This window comes from Bidens hawaiensis, unplaced genomic scaffold (genome assembly GCF_021521415.1).
Source record: "Bidens hawaiensis isolate Kalapana, Puna unplaced genomic scaffold, B.hawaiensis_p1.1 tig00030470_1, whole genome shotgun sequence".
Lineage (NCBI taxonomy): Eukaryota > Viridiplantae > Streptophyta > Magnoliopsida > Asterales > Asteraceae > Bidens > Bidens hawaiensis.
Window position 1 is genome coordinate 15,957 of NW_027495070.1, and position 17,318 is coordinate 33,274.

Here is a 17,318-nt window from a genome sequence, read left to right on the forward strand (position 1 = left end):
TTGGTGTCATCCACGTCTCCGTGCCGGTTTGGATGACACAAACTTCCTTGTGCGGGACCGAAGGTGCCTCGAGGAGTTCAATGCGGATATCCTTTCCTAAGTGGGTGAAGGCTAATGATGCAAGCTTGCTTAACGCATCCGCAGATTTGTTTTCACTTCGCTTGACGTGTATGACTTTGCAGTCGTTGAAATCGCGCATAAGGGATTTTGCTTGTGCGAGGTACAGGGCCATTGTGTCGTTCACGGCCGTGTACGTCCCGTTGATTTGATTGGCTACCAACATGGAATCCACGTGGGCTTCCAAGTTTTTCACCCCCATCTTACGCGCAATTCTCAGCCCAGCCAAGAATGCCTCATACTCGGCTTCGTTATTCGTACTTGGAAAATCCAGTCGAATAGCGTAAGTGTATTCTTGGCCTGCTGGGTTGGTTAGTTTCAGCCCTGCGCCTGAACCCTCGTTACTGGCTGCTCCATCAGTGTAGAGTCGCCAGACATCATTGATGTTTTGTGCTGGAGAGGGTTGAGCCTCTTCCTAGCACTCTTTTTCCCGCGATGCAGGCACTTCTGCAATAAAGTCGGCCAGAACCTGACCTTTTATGGCTGGTCTTGGCTTATACTTTATCACGTATTCCCCCAACTCAATTGCCCATTTGGCTAGGCGTCCCGATAACTCGGGTTTGCCTAGAACATTTGCAAGTTTGAAGTTAGAGAGAATGGTGATTGGGTGACCCTGGAAATATCGTCTTAACCTGCGTGAAGCGTGTATAAGTGCTAAGACTAATTTTTCGAGGGTAGAGTATCGGGTTTCTACGTCTGTTAGGATACGGCTGACATAATAGATTGGCATCTGGATGCCTTTTCGCTCTACTAGCAGGACTGCCCCGGTTGCTCTATCTGTTGCGGAAAGGTATAGGATTAACTCCTCTCCCGCTTTTGGTGCCGTAAGCGTTGGGAGTTCGATCAAGCGTGACCGAATCTCCTGAAAAGCTGCTTCCGCTTCTGGTGTCCAGCGGAAGTGCGTTTTCTTTAAACAGTTTCTCAACGTTGACACGAAGGGAAACGAGTTATCTGCGTGGTTTGCCAAAAAGCGATTAAGTGCCACTAGTCGTCCATTCAGTGTCTGGGCCTGTTTGATGGTAGTAGGTGATTCCATTTTGATAATGGCTTCGACCTTTTCAGGGTTCGCTCTGAAGCCATCTTTAGTGACGATGACCCCCAAGAACTTCCCTTCTTCCATTCCAAAGGCACACTTGCTCGGGTTGAGCTTCATGTTTATCTTCCTGAGCGTGTTGAAAGTCTCTTCGATGTCTTTCAACATCGCTTATGGGTCAGGGCTTTTGATGACCAAGTCATCCATGTAGACTTCCAAGTTCCTCCCAATTTGTGCATGAAACTGGTTGTCCATCAGGCGTTGGTATGTGGACCCGACATTCTTAAGTCCGAATGGCATCATTTGGTAACAAAATGTGCCATCGGGCGTCCGAAAAGCGGTTTTGTCCTGATCATCAACGGCCATGTGTATTTGATGGTACCCCTTATACGCGTCCAGGTTGCATTTAAGGCGGAACGGTGCCAACGAATCCACGTTAAGATCAATTTCGGGTAACGGATAACAATCTTTGGGGCATGCTTTGTTCAAGTCCTTGAAATCTATGCACATGCGCCATTGTTTGTTATTCTTCGGTACCATAACGGGATTTGCAACCCAAGTTTGATATCTACTAACGCGTACGATGCCTGCGTCAAGGAGTTCCTTGACTTGGGTTCTACACGCGTTAGTTTGTTCTGGCCCCATTACTCTGCGCGTTTGTACGATCGGCGTAACAACCGGATCGCATTTGAGCTTATGCTCTGCTTTACTTCGGGGTACACCAGTCATGTCAGCTGGTGTCCACGCGAAGATGTCAGCGTTTTTTTGTAATAAGCGCTTGAGTAGGGTGCGTGTGGGATCAACAATTGTTGGGCCAATGGTGACGGCCTGGTCAGGGTACTTGCCATTGAAGGCCCATCTTTCTGGTTCGGTGATGGTTGGTTTAGCCATCTTTGGTTTGGGTTTAGATGAGACAGATGCGATGCATACCTGGGGAATGCCGGTGATCATCGCTACACCCTCAGCTGTTAGCCATCCCATCATGCCGTGGACTGAGGATACCACGGCGTTGAATCTTGCCATCCCGTCTCTCCCGAAGAGAATGTCGTATGTGTGGTGTGGCTTCCTCATCACGACAAAGTCCACATCTTCTGTGCGGGAGTGTTTCCCATCTGTAAGAGTGACGGGGAACGATAGGATACCCAGGGGGGTGTTTGTGCTGCCATCAAACCCTTCCATCGAGGCGCAGATCGTTTCCAGGCGTTCCTTGTCTTCGTCATCTAGCTTGTCAAAGAACTGCCTGTACATCACCGTTGACGAGGCGCCGTTGTCAGCAAGAGTGCGAGAAGTGATGTAGTGCCCGGGCTGGCTTTTGATGACGATAGGGCCTTCTTTGCTGGGTCCTCCTGGCACTCGCGGGAAGCGCACCTCAGCTTCCTTCCACGCACATGGTTCTGTCGTTCGCCTTTTTCTTCCTCTGATCTTACCATGAACCATGTTGATGCTGATGTCAACGGGCTTTCGTCCGTTGCCTCGGTACCGGTTGTCGTTTCTTCCTCCCTTCTTGATTGATGCCACCAAGTGTGCCAGTCTTCCATCCTTGACGAATGCTTCAATAATATCCTTCAAGGATGTACACTCTTCCGTACTATGACCTTTTGTCCCGTGGAAGTCACAGGATTTACTCTGATCCGCATTAGGTCGCTGCCGGATCATTGGAGCCTTTGGCCATGGTAGCTTTTCAGTGGCAAATATCTCCGTGACGCTTTTGGTGAGTGGCGTCCACCGGTGCTTTTGGCTTGAAGGGTGTGTGTGATTTCTTCCACCAACAAGAGGGTGAGAGCTGGATGAGGTGTCAAAGTTTACCCTTGACTGCCAGATACCTAGCTTCCTCTTTTTGTTCTGCCGGGCGATCCGAACATTGTTCTCTCTTGTCCTCTGCGTGTAGAGGTGTGTACTCTGGGGAAGATCCCTTCCCAGTAGCTTCTCCGTCTCGGCAAAGCGCTTTGCCGCCGTCATGATGGCATCCCATGTTGATGGCATACCATCCTTACCCGTCAATGTGCGGATAAGCTCTGGGTATTCGGCGCCTTGGATGAAAGCGGCGCGAACAAGATCTTCACTTATGTTGCCGAGACTTAGCTTTTTGGAGTTGAAGCGGGTGATGAAGTCTAGTAAAGATTCATCCTCCTCTCTAACGCAGTTGAGTATCGTCCACTGTTCTTCAGTATATTTCCTCTGCTGGCTGAAGTGCTGGCTGAACTTATTTTGAAAGTCCGCCCAATCATAAATGTGGTGGACCGGTAAACGGTCGAACCATGCCCTGGCCGCTCCAACCAGAGTCATCTGGAACATATAACACCACGTGGGTTCCGTCCAGTTACTGACGGTTGCCCCCGCAATGAATCTGTTCAAGTGGTCGTCCGGGTCGGATAGACCATCATAAGTGCCAATGTTGGACATTTGTTTGGCACTTCTCGGGGCGATTGCTTCCGCAATGTCCCTTGCGAACTTTGACTTTCCTGCATTTGTAGCAGTTGGTCTAAAGGTTTTGGAGAAGTCACGCGGGTTTCTCTCCGCATTTGTTGGTTTAAAAGCTTCCCCAAAATTCCTTTTTGGTTGGAAGTCCGTTTCCTTACGCTTCCCTTTCGCCTTATGGCGAGGGTTTGCGTCGGTATCGGATTCTTCCCTCTCGTCGTCTGAGTACTCGCACTCACTGTTCATATTGAGATGTTGGCGAGTACTGCCGAATTCGTCAGCCTGTTGAACTGAACGCAAGCGTTCATCCAATTCAGCTTGGAACTCTCTCTGACGTGCTTCGGCCCACGCCTTCACTTGATCTAGTGTTTGGCGAGGGACCCTCGTTCGTTTTTCCAACTGGGCATCAGTGAACCCCAGTGGAATATTTACTGCACTTGCCCCGGCTTGGGTAGCCGGGGTAGTGTTCGTAAGATTTGTATAACCGCCGGTGTTCCCAGTTACTGGGGTTGTGGTCACCGGGGTTTCTTCGTCACTTACTGGTCTTGGGACCGGAGTAACGTTAACCATTTCTTCAGAAACTTTGAAAAAACTAAGAATTAGTTATAGCTTTTATGCACGGATGGCGCCAATGAAGAAACACTAAGTGAACCCTGGGCAGATTATAGATAATCTGGGGGTTTAGTAATGTTTCCCACGAGGATGAGGTCTAGCAGAGAAGGTTGTTCTTCAGGGGACCTGCAAAACAGACACCGTAAGCTCGTCACTGAGAAGGGGGGGTTCCTCCTTGTGACCACCCTCCGGCGTGAGAATCAGACTAGATTGCTCTGAATATAAGTGTATATTAAGAGATTGCTAGATAAGATTGAGATATCAGATGATGTCCTTACCATTCCAAGGTGTTGGAGTATTTATAGCCGAAGGTAGGTTTCCTAGAAGGTACAGCCGGCTGAATAGTATTCCTGTTCCACCAACAGTGGATTACGCACAGGCCATGCTGGTTGGTGGATAGGCTACGGCCAACAGTAAAGGTCGGTTGTACACTGTTCCTTTACTGCCGGCTACGCACTGTTCCACCAACTGTAGGCTGCGCACCTCCCATCGTAAGGGTTGGTGAGTAGGCAGCGGCTAATAGTGACAAACAGTACTAGAGGGTGCTCCTCCTCGTATTGTTGTCGGTGAGCTGTCACCCTGTGATTGGTTCATGGGCTGCTCTGGTCAAATTGTCTGTTCTGCCCATACCTTAGTAGGTATAGTACGAAAGACCTTCCAAAAGCATACGGACTGGCTCATTTAGGCGGGAGTATTCCCGCCTTGCTCATTCCTTCATGTGACTACTGAAGTAGCGAATGCCTTGGGCGTGTAGCCTTGCTGTTATTGCGGGTAGCCTTCCCTGATGGCTTGTATCCGCAGCTGCGGGAACAGGCGGGGTACTTCACCATTGGGAGGCCTTCCCTGCGGGTACAGCTGGCGTACTGCGCGTAAGGTTCTCTGAGCATGGTGGGTCCTGCTGGAGCAGTTGGTCATTGCGCAGACGTCCCTATTCAAGGTGAGTCTTGCGGGTCCAACTGGGCTCTGCTGGGACCTACCTCTTCAGAAATATACCTTCAATTGAACACCGTAAGGAATGGAACGAAGGTAGAGGCAGCTGGAGAAGTTGATTAATCTAATTCTTTTTATGAATGTGTGTTTGTAAAAGAACAAGGGGAGGAGGAATTCATTTCCGTTTGTAAAAGAACCCAAATTTTAATTTAATTTAATTTGTTTATTCACAAAAAGAATTAAATTTAAATATAAAAGAAATTAAATAATCCTATTTCGAGGACATGTCCTCGGGACAAACTTTCACTTGGCGGGACTATTTTCACAAATCCCTCCAAAAGCTTAAATAAATACATAATAAATTTAATTTAACCTATAGCAAGGACTTGTCGTCATTATAGATGATTTTTAAATAATTTTTTTCTTTATTGATGATATGCATTAATATATTAATTATAATGATAATTATTTTAATTAGAATCGTACACACATACATAGATATACACATATATACACATACACTCACAAACACATATTCATAAGGAGTGTCTAAAATTCCCAAATCCGATTTACCTAAGCCGAACTCAAACCCGAATAAGCTTATTAGGTGGAGTTAAATAGGGTTAATGGTATTAATTTGGTTATTAGAGATTGCAATAAAAATAAATTTGTTAGCCCATCCATCAGTTGGTTCGTTCATCGATCGATCCATCCATCAGTTCATCCATCGATCCATTGATCCATCCATTCATCAACCATCTATCAATCCATCCATCCATCATTCCATCAATCCACCCCTCATTGGTCCATCCATCGATTCATCCATCCATTGATTCATCCCTCCATCGACCATCTACCCATCCATTAGTTCATCCATCCATCCATCAGTTTATCCATCGATCCATTGTTCCATCCATCAATCCATTGTTCCATCCATTCAACAACCATCTATCAATCCATCCATCCATCAATCCACCCCTCACTGGTCCATCCATCAATTCATCCATCCATTCATCGACCATCCACCCATCCATCAGTTGCTTCGTTCATCGATCCACCCATCAATTGATCCATCCATCCGATGATTGATCCATACATTCATCAAACCGCCCACCCATCTATACACAATAATACAAACATATTATAAGAAGAATAAAATACTTAGTAAAGCACATGCACATAAACAAATAAAAAGTGGAAAAAAGTAGTTTTAAAATTATATATTTTTTATTTATCAATCATTAATAAAAAAATAAATAAAATTAATTTTAGCTTTAGCAAGGGCATTTTGTTCTAAGATAGTAATTTATTTATTGGATTTTTTTCTTTTTAATTTATTTATTAACCAATAATAAAAAAAATTAATTCGAGTTGCAGCGACGACAAGTTGACGAAACGGGATGATTTATATATTTTTTTAGTATTTTTTTTCTTTTTATTAATTTATCAACAAATAAAAAAAATAGTATAAGCTATAGCAATGACAAGTCGTCGAAAAGGGGTTTAAAGTTGGCGGTAACAATATGCAAATCCCTCCAAAAGTTTGGTCCACCCTATATCGACGAAATGTCGTCGGTATAGGGTATAAAAAGGTTGAAAAGTTGAAAACTCCTATGTCGACGAAAAGTCGTCGATAAAAGGTTAGTTGTAGCAACGAAAATTGTCCTTGATATAACCTTGGTCGCTACAGGGTTACTTTCTTGTAGTGTTATACAAGTAGGAGGTGTGGCATACACATTCGTTCATAATAGTTACTATTTCATGCACCAACAAGCCTAAAAGTTCTAGAATGTGCCTCCTTTATCGGGTTCACAGGCAATGCCCCAAGCGAGGTCTAGGGGCAACATCTCTAGTGGGGATCTGACACTCTCACTGGATGATTTCATATATGCAAGGATGGGTAAAATTTGTTAAGAAAAATGATGGTTAGGGAACTGACGATCACCATGAACTAAAAATTAATTGCATCTATGAAGTAGCGGTAAATAAAAATTAGTGGCAACTTAGTCCAGTAGTGGCGGAATAAGTTTTAGTGGCAATTCAGTGATCAATGACAACTTAGGTACCACCGATGACGTCTTTTACTATTGTTCTCACTGATGGTTTCCACTGATATAATTGATCTAGTTGCCTAGTTATTGGCCGTGCAGTTTTATGAAGAGTTGCAACAATTCATCGTGTCTGCCCCCACCTATAATAAGGAATAATACGGTCTGCTTAACACAGCGAATTTCATTTAAAAAAGAAGGGAAAAAACCCTTTAATTTTGCACATAAACATGTTATTTTGATCCAAAAACTGATTTTATGTAGCCATCATTTGGTTTAATCTGAAACTAATATTCACGATTCAGACAGTTATACAGAACAAATTTGAAACATGAAACCTACACTAATGCTATAATCTTTAATACAAATCTCTTAGCGTGAACTTCCCAGCAATAACACATGATATCCTGATTATCCACAAAATGAATATATATAGAATTAAAAAAAAATGTAAAATAACATACAAATTAAAAGATAAATTTGTAATAAGAAAGGTAGTGATTAATAACCACAAGATAGTATTTAACTTGGCTTTAGTCTCTACACTGTCTACAGCTCTTACTCTAACATATGACAGATGTCCATTTGGCTCATTTTCAATTATCAAGTGTTTTAAAGCGAATAATTTTGACTCATTATTTTATTTGTATCGACCAATTCTAACTCGTTATTTAATTTAAATTGGTTTACGTGTATCCGAATGTAATTTTGTTTTTACCCAAATCCACTAATCTATCATTAGAAGGTCAAGATTCTTAGATTCTCACTATTAGTGTAGACTCATATGACTTTAGAGTACACTAATTAAGTAGGGATACCTATCTATTTATATCATGTACACCATACTCCATCACTATTTACTCGGTGTACCTTTTCAATTTCATAATTATACGACCAACACCATCCATTAAGAAAACATTCTATAGGAAATGGATTCATAAATAAATTAAAAAACAAGAAATAAAATAAAATAGTAGTTGGCTTTACAAGCGGCAAAGAGTAAGAGCTACACCAATGGTGATAGTGGGAATACAAAATAGTTATCTACACATTTACAAAAGAAATAAAAGCCAAAAAGAAGTTGCAAAGTTGAATTTTGTGTAACTTATTTCTAGTTAATAAATGGTGGTGGCATTCTTTCATGTCTTCTCATTCCAAAGTGTTTCATGACATATAAAGACTTGGTGGCTACAGCAATGACATGTTGACATGCAGGAAATAAAATAAAAAAAAAACAATTTTTATTGTAGCTAGGTTTTGAGATCTAAGGATTATTTTTTGATGTCACTTGATTTTTAAATCCGGTCGGACGGTAGACTATACAACGACCAGTTTGTTGTTTGGTTCTATTTTGAAAACATTGTCACTTTGTGCAATTAAACTCATCACCTCAAACTAAACTAAATGTATGTGAAAATTTATTTCATTTTATAATAACGAGTTGCAGTTGGATAACTAAAATGATGTTATAAAATAATAAAGATCAGTATATTATAACAAAGTAACTTTTTAATGATTCACAAAAGTGAATATTACACTTCTCCATGGTTTACTTAATATTCAAAGCATGCACCTTTGTAACAAGTTAGGTATGGAAAGATAAGTTCACCTTCAAGATTTGAACCCATCTTCATCATCATCCACTAGAACTTTTTCTTGACTGGCATAATATTAAATTAGTATGTTTTCATATCATTTTAGTGATGATGATAATCATATTTCTCTATCCTTTGTTGAAATCGAATGAATCAGGCCTGCACTGATCGCCCACTACCAATATTTTAAATATACTTGCAGGTTCACTGTTACTTTAAACCAATTTACTGTCCGTCAAACTTGTGAGATTATGTAGTGTTTATATTTGGAGTTATTGATGTAAGATGGTAACGAAATGGCAAAATACGTTCTAACAACGTTTTAAGAAATCAACCACTTGCTTGTCAAGCATTATAAGCATTATCATTGAAGTATTAAGTTCGGTCAAAATTACCTACATACTAAATACTTATAAATCAAATAAGAGGTCATAACCAATATTCTATACTTTAAAATAAGGGATGATGGAAGAGAGGCGGAGGGTGAAGCTTGGTGGTGGTGGTGGTAAAGATGGGTAGTGAAGGCGGTGGTGGTGGTAGCAGGTGAGTAGTGAAGGCAATGATGGTGGGTTAGTGGTGTGGTGGGTCACGCTCTCTCGTTTTTATTTGATTCATTTTATCTAGTGGGTCCGTTTATCATTAACGTCATAAAAAACTAACAGAGTTATACTCTGTTAGAAAAAAGTTCGGTGAAAGAAAATATATTAAAGGTTGAAATTGTCAGAAAATATTACTTAAATTAGATTTAGCATTGGTTAATGAGTAAAAGTTAAAATTATTAAAATCCAATATCCCTAAAAATAAATAGCAATGACAGCAACTAAGAAAAACAAATTACTTAATATAAATATATATTGTATGACGGTCAACATAACCAACATCCTTTCTCTTCTTCAGCTTATATGAGTTGACCATTTGAGTAATTGGTCCTTCCTCAGTTTATCTTCAAATTCCAATGTTTTTAGTGAAACTTTTCATTCGTAGATTATGCTTAACGGTCGATCCTAGCACATCATGAAGCGGTTTGCTTGACTATTGTTGAGTTGATCTTCAGTTTCAACTTTCAAGTGTCCACACCCAATATATGGTATCATTATGAGGTTCAAGTTGAAGAAATCATACGAGAGAAACATAAATTCATTTTCTGTTCATCAATGCGCGCTGTTGTTGGGCGGCTAATCATTGAGTATGTTAAACTTCTGCTCTCATTTTGTACTGGAATTCAGGACCCCGTGCATGTGGCACCTAAAGCATTCGATTTTCTTAGAACCAAGCTTTGGACAAGTGACCAATGAATGAGCGAATAACATGTTCATATTCTTCATGTATATACATTTATTTATGTTGGTTCATATACGGTGTCTAGTATAATGTTGAACGCACATTACATGTTCGTTTTCTTTTCGAACAAACATAAGGAAATGTATTTGTTCTTTAATTAGGTAGTGTTTGGTACGCAAGAATGGAGGGCGGAATGGAATGATCCATTATGAGGGAATGGAGAAAAGTGTGTTTGGTTGACCAAAGGAATGGGATGACTCATTACCTAGTCCATTCCATTTCTTCTAAAACACCCTAATTTCATTCCATCCATACCCCATGTTTATTTTTCATTCCATTCCCTATTTCATCCTACATCACCTTCACCACCCTTCCACCACCATCAACACCCATCACCACCACAACCAACTACCACCACCGCCACCGCCACCACCACCCTTACCGCCACCATCGCCACCAACCATCACCATCAGTGCCAGGAGCCCACCACCGCCACCCGCCCGTCGCCACCATCAACCGTCGCCCCCGCCCCTCACCACCACCACCCGCCATCCACTACCCATCATCACCGCTGCCCACCACCGTCACCCACCACCGTCACTATCACCATCGCCTGCCACCTCCACCGCTACCGGCACCACCCAGCCCCAAACCACCACCACCACCCACCTCCAACTACCATTATCTCCCGTCACCCACCCACCGCCCACCAACGTCACCACCGCCACCTACCTCCCACCACCATTGCCACTCACTACCATTTTAATTTTATTTTTCTTTCTTTTTTTCCTACCTAAACAACACAAAATCATCATTAATTTCATTTCGATGTGGTAACCAAACATCTTATTGGAATGGTAATAACCCATTCCATTCCTTTGTCCATTCCATTACCACATTCATTTCATTCCTTCGTCCATTCCATTACCTCATATCAAAGAGACCCTTAGTGTATCCACTCATTTGTTCGGTTAAAACTAAATAACAAGCACACACAAACCTTCATTCGTGTTATACAGATTGTTTATCATGCCTAAAATTACTCATACAATATAATATACAGTTGAAGAAGTCTATTAGTTATGCAATTCAATCAATAACTTTAACTTTCATTTATTCATAAAAACGAATACACAAGCTTAAGTTACAATTAGAACACCAATTGACTTGTAGTGTAATGGTACCAAGGTGTTAGAGATAATGCGAATTCATTCTTAAGTTATGTAAATTTAAGAGTAGATTAAGGCCTTAGAGGTGTGTGAGTTTGTCATTAAAACTAAAATGTTATTGTTAGAATACTTCTTGGTAATTACTAGAACAAATATATTACATATTACTAATAATATTAAAATTATTCTACCAGTCTTAATAAGGTGGATTTATGTAATGATAGTTTGCGCAAAATAACAATCTTTAAACACATAAGAGCATTCACAACATGTTCTTTAAAATTTGTGAATGAATTCTTTATTTTTTAGAGTGTGCTTGTAAGTAATTATGAGAGTGAAGAGGAAAGAAAATGCCACTCTACATGATTAAATTTGGTGAAACATTATTCATACTTTATAATTTTTTAATATTTGTTAAAAGTGGTTGTGCATGAAAGAAGAGAAAAAATGTAATGATAAAGATATAAAAAAAATATTATTTAATTAAAGCGTAGAGAGAAAACATAATGGCTTTTAGTGTAATTATAAAGATGAAGATGAAGAAGCTGCATGGAATGTTTTAAGAGCATTCTCAGCTCATTCCCTACCCTATATCCATATATATATATATATATATCATACTAGCTTATGTACGTGTGTGCAACACGGGTTGGAATGAATATTTTTTATTCAAACGACGACATTATATGAAATTCAAAAAATGTGTTAAACTATTTGTATAATTATGTATTATATGGTATATTAAATTACATATTAAACAATATGAATATATATATAGGGATGAGATCCAGTGAAAATTTTTCTTAAAGAGAAAACTTAAAAACTCTTAAAAAATTATTTTTAACTTTTTAAATTTTTTTTTAAGTTTCTTTTTTTTCCATTATTCTTATATGTTGTTACTTGTTTCAAAAAAAAAGAAGCCCTTGTCGGTAACTCGTCGGTGTAGTGCATATGTGTAACATTGTGTATTGCATATATGCAAAAGTGTTTGTATTGCATAGAATACAACATTATTGCACATATTTGATAAACACTATTGTATATATGCAATATAAGACTAATACGCACATCGAATACACATTAGTACGTATGTGTAATACAACATTAACGCACATGTGCACTACATCGACTATTATTTTATTATTGTTTTTTTTTCATATAATACAACACTACTACACATATACAATACAAAAATATTGAATATATGTAATTAAACACTATTAAACTTAAAATACACAGTAATACACATGTGTAATACAACGGTTTCGCACAGTAATACGTATGTGCATTATAGCGGGTTTTTTTTTTATTTTTTTCGAGTGAAGGGTAAGAAAATATAAAAATAATGGCAAAAACAGAATTTTGAAAATTTTTTTTTATTTTTATTTAAAAATAATTCTTTAGGAGCTTTTAAGTTTTCTCTCTAAAGATGAGTTTTCTCTTGATCCTCCTCCTATATATATATGTATGTATGTTGAAAATTCCTAAATCTCTAAATATTTCTTTATATACAACATTTATTGTTTTATTTGTAACGTTACCTTATCTATCTCTACATATATATTAATATATTATGTCTTCATTTTTATCTTTATGTTCTTAACAATGGATGTAGAATATCGAACCGTACAAAATACATATGAATACCCATTTGGCTTCCTCTTTGATTTCTCGTTAGGGTATTAATATAGTATAGTTTTCTTTTGAACTTTAAGATGCCATGACACAAATCAAACACCACACAATCCTTTTATTTGCTATACCAAATATAAAGTTAATATATTCATTTGGTAATTCAAAAAATATAGTGAGTAAAAAAATAGAACTATATAAAATGTATAATCAATATAGTTAGTTGGCAACTCAAAATGATTCATTCTATATTATGGCAATTTCGACCCGTTTAGTTTTGAATGGATTTATTCGAGTTACGTTTAATCAAGTTGTTAAAAAAATAAATAATATTTGATACTTATGCTTTTGAAATGAAACTTTAGACAAAATTTCTTATAGAAAGTAAATTAAATTTTGGGGAACAACCCGACCCCCAAAGTATGTTAAAATTTCACATTTTCAAAGGGGTTTAATTAATTAACGAGAAAAAAAAATTTAAGATCTGTTTTATATAATCATCTTTAGTATGCTATATCTAGATTAAAACACACCATTATTAATAAGTTCCGAAATGGGCGTATTGGGTTGACTTGCAATCATTTTTTGCTAGTTATTTTATTTACAAGTAAATATCGTATCATTTTGAGTTTTGTTACAAATAAAATTCAACTTATTTGATATTTTAACCCATTTTAGATAAAACAATGTTTATAAATTGGACCATATTGGCCGTCCAACCGGCAAATAAATAAAAAAAAACGGTCGGTTGTTCGCAAACCAACTTTCAAACGGAAAAAGAACCGGAAAAACCAGTCGGGATAACATTAAATATTTTTAAAACCGAGTAATTGTACACAATAGTTGATGCACTACCTTGTCTTTTATAAATATGGGCTTCATTCTTGATTTCTCATTCGGGTAATGTGGCATGAGATATAGTTTTATTTCGAACATTGAAGTGCCAAGTGGCACAATCATGTTTTTGTTTATTATATTAAGGACGGGTTTTCGTTGTTTTCTTTTTCTTTTTTTTTCAGCAGTATTAGAATAAGCATTGTTCGTATTAAAGACTGTAAGAAGATAACTATTTAGATGAATTAAAACAAATATGTTTGGCAAATTTTTATTTTTCAAATTTAAATTCAAGTTGATAAATTAATAATAATGAAATACCATTTGAAATGTTTGACAAAGGACTTGTAGATACATCAACTGAAACATTAAAACAAATAAAAAAAAGAAGTACAATCTTATATGTTAGTTGTAATATAAAATAAACACATATCTCATAAACTAAATTATAAGCAGGTAAACGAATGAATTATAATTTGCTATATAACTCATGTTAGAAACATCGTTCTCCAAATTAATAAGGTGATCATTTTATCTTTTAGACATCGTCTTATCGTTTAACAAAAGAAATACATTTATATAAAGGAATAATATGAATGGTAGAAGAGGGAATACATTTAGTTGTGTATAAGGAAGGTTTTAATATTTTTAATTTGAATTTGAAATATTTATGAACTAAAGCTTCAAAGATAGAGTGCCACATGGCAAAATATTAGGCTAATTAGGGGTGATGTGGTTCAATCACATTTTTGTTTATTATAATAGTAGATAATTACACTAAAAATCACTGTTTTTTCTCTCTTCTGTTTAATTAAATAATACTTTTTATACTTTTATCATTATCTTTTCTCTTTCCTTCACTCACAACCACTTTTAAAAAATATTAAAAAATTATACGGTATGAACAGTGAAACCCCAAATTTAACTTTCTCCTATAACATTTTCTCTCTCCTTTACTCACAACTACTCATAACCATAGCATATAATTTACAAATCCTTCTCACATATTTTTAGGAAACAGACTGAGAATGCCCTAACATTGCATACCAAACACATAAATGCATCAAGGTGATTTATTATAAATAATCACTTAGCATTGAATTATTAAAAAGGTAAAACTTAAGTTTTTATTAATTATTGCGCACTTCTTAATAAAAGAATGTAAGTGAAGCAAAATGTCATAATCAACGACGACTTCTAAAGGTGACTAACTAAAAATGACATGTTTATAGAAGGACTGTGTAGTGGAAGGCTACAAAATGAGAGCGATTTTGACACGTGGTGTTACGTCAGTGGATGAACGATTTTCATTTTAGAGGTGTAGTGGTGTTATAGCCCCATCACATCAGATGTGTGTGTATATATTACACACATATTATTATAATAATAAATCAACAAACACAACCAAGCGACAACACCCCCACTCCCCCTGTCGCCCCTCTTATCACCGAGGGGGCGGTGTTCCATGCATTTGTTGCCCGGAATGCCGCCTCACTGCACAAGACCTAAGGATGACTTCTTTTAAAACTATTTAAAATAAATATTCTAATTGTTAAATCAAGTTAAGATGGGTTAGGTTATGAAAATGAAGCATATAAACTAGCTTCAATATTTTGCTGACTCTTATGTGCATGCTTGAGTAACTTGAATAACTCAAAAGTACTTATTATTGGAATAGATGTTTTCATAACTAGAATTGTTATTGAACCGGGTGACATTACAAGTAAGTTTGAAGCAAAATATGAAAATACTTGTATCTTTCCATGTAAAATTGTAAATTTAAACGAAACATGGAGCCCGGGTATACCTTGTAATGAAAATAAATACATAAATTTTGAAATCTAGTTAAGCCATTGATCAAGTCGACCAAAATAAAGAAATTTCAAGAATATTTCACTGGACTGATTGTGTAATTGTATAAACAGAATTAACTATCCAAAATTTCTATATAAGCACAATCACATCTTCATTTTATTCTTGCTACACCCAATCTTAAGTGAAGCTTGTTGGACACATAGTTATATAAACATAATCCCACTTAAATACATACCAATATTTTATAATTCATTTTATAAGTGAATGATTAACCATAGGCAGAGGAGATGCAGGGCTTGTTTTGGTGTCACCAGCCGCCACAGCCACAGGCAGTCCATTTTGTACCAATGCAAGATACCCACCTCCCATGTTGTATGCATGCTTGAATCCCTACAAAAAAAAATTATTATATTCACTTTTAATTTCATAACTATTAAATTAAAATGCTCCACTGATTAAATATATGTTGCATTCATGGATTGTAAAAGTTAACGTACAGCATCAAGTAGATCAACCGTTGCGGTTACAGAACGAACCCCGGATTGGCAACCCTTCACACACAAAATTTGAGAATAAGAATTTGTGAACCTGCCGGGTTAATCTGAGCCCGACCCGTTTAAGGAAACGTGTTTACAGAATTACAGGTTGGATTAACATGATAAAGTAGTTTATTATTTATTAGATATACCACAATAAGATGATCATCCTTGGTAGACACTCGCAGTACTTCTTCCAGGAAGTTGGGATTTTTCACCCTACCTGAAATCCCACAATTAAATAATCACCAATTCACCATAAACTAATTTTTTCAATGAGTACAGGTCCAATTATGGGTGCAAACGTGCTTAAGAAAAAAAAAATTCTCTTCAAAATCATATTTACGGGTTTATTTACTACTCCGGTCTCCATATTTAGTTATTTTATTTTTATATTTTATTAAAATTACAATTCTACACCAAATGTTCAGACTCTTAAATCCAGTCCAACCAGTGGCCCGGTAAGTTGCCAAAAACAACTCAGTTTGAGAATATATTTAAAAAGGTAATTTACCTTCAGGGGTATTAAACATGTTCGGAATATTGAGAACACCATCAAAATCAACATGGCCTTTCTTAAATTCTTCCTCAGTCCTATTAATAGTAAAGGAAAAAAAGGTTACTAAAATTAACCAAAAAGTCATGCATGAATTCATTAAACCAGAACTTGATAAAAAAGTAAAGAAAACAACAGATGCACCTGACGTCAAGGTACCGATATTTGCCGGTGTGGAGAAGATCGTTAGCTATTAGAACATCGATGGTTATTATCTGTGACTCTGAGCTACGTTTGTACATGAATCATGATTAAACCAGAAGAAGAACACATAGAAGGATTAAATTAAAATAGAAAAAGAAAGACTTAATATTCAACGTAGTGGAATTCAATTAAGACATGTTTAGTTACATACCTTGGTTTGGTGTTCATGATGGAGAAGGAGTGTTGATTTTGAAGGATAGAGTTTTGGGATGTTAGGTGCCAAAATGACCATACGAAAAAGATAGTATGATTGGGTATCTATTTAACTTATTGTGAGTTGCACATATTTAATACAGAGTTAATTAAAGTATTAGTATATTCTTCAATAATTTTCTAAATGCTGATTTGAAAGCCTATAGTGCACCGGACTGGACATTGTGTCCAAATACAAGAAGATCAGTAAGTGGTTACTTTATTTCACTTAGTGGTTGTTTTTAGGGTCGTATTCGATAATTGTTAAAGTTTTGATCTGAAGCCCAGAGAAAATTTGGGTATTAAGTTAAAGAGGTATTTTTCATTGGATTTAAACAACTAAACT

At 37.3% G+C, this 17,318-nt stretch overlaps 1 protein-coding gene across 1 annotated transcript; it reads right to left on the bottom strand.

Annotated features, from left to right (window-relative positions):
* Window positions 1-15,611: 15,611 nt before the first annotated feature.
* On the bottom strand, window positions 15,612-17,061 carry LOC143580414 (thiosulfate sulfurtransferase 18-like). The gene is made up of 6 exons (XM_077063442.1): window positions 16,932-17,061; window positions 16,721-16,804; window positions 16,535-16,614; window positions 16,173-16,243; window positions 15,982-16,035; window positions 15,612-15,874 (listed from the first exon to the last, which is right to left on the bottom strand). Exons 1-6 carry the CDS (start codon window positions 16,946-16,948, stop codon window positions 15,734-15,736), a joined length of 447 nt encoding a protein of 148 aa, XP_076919557.1. The 5' UTR covers window positions 16,949-17,061; the 3' UTR covers window positions 15,612-15,733.
* Between the last annotated feature and the right edge of the window lie 257 nt (window positions 17,062-17,318).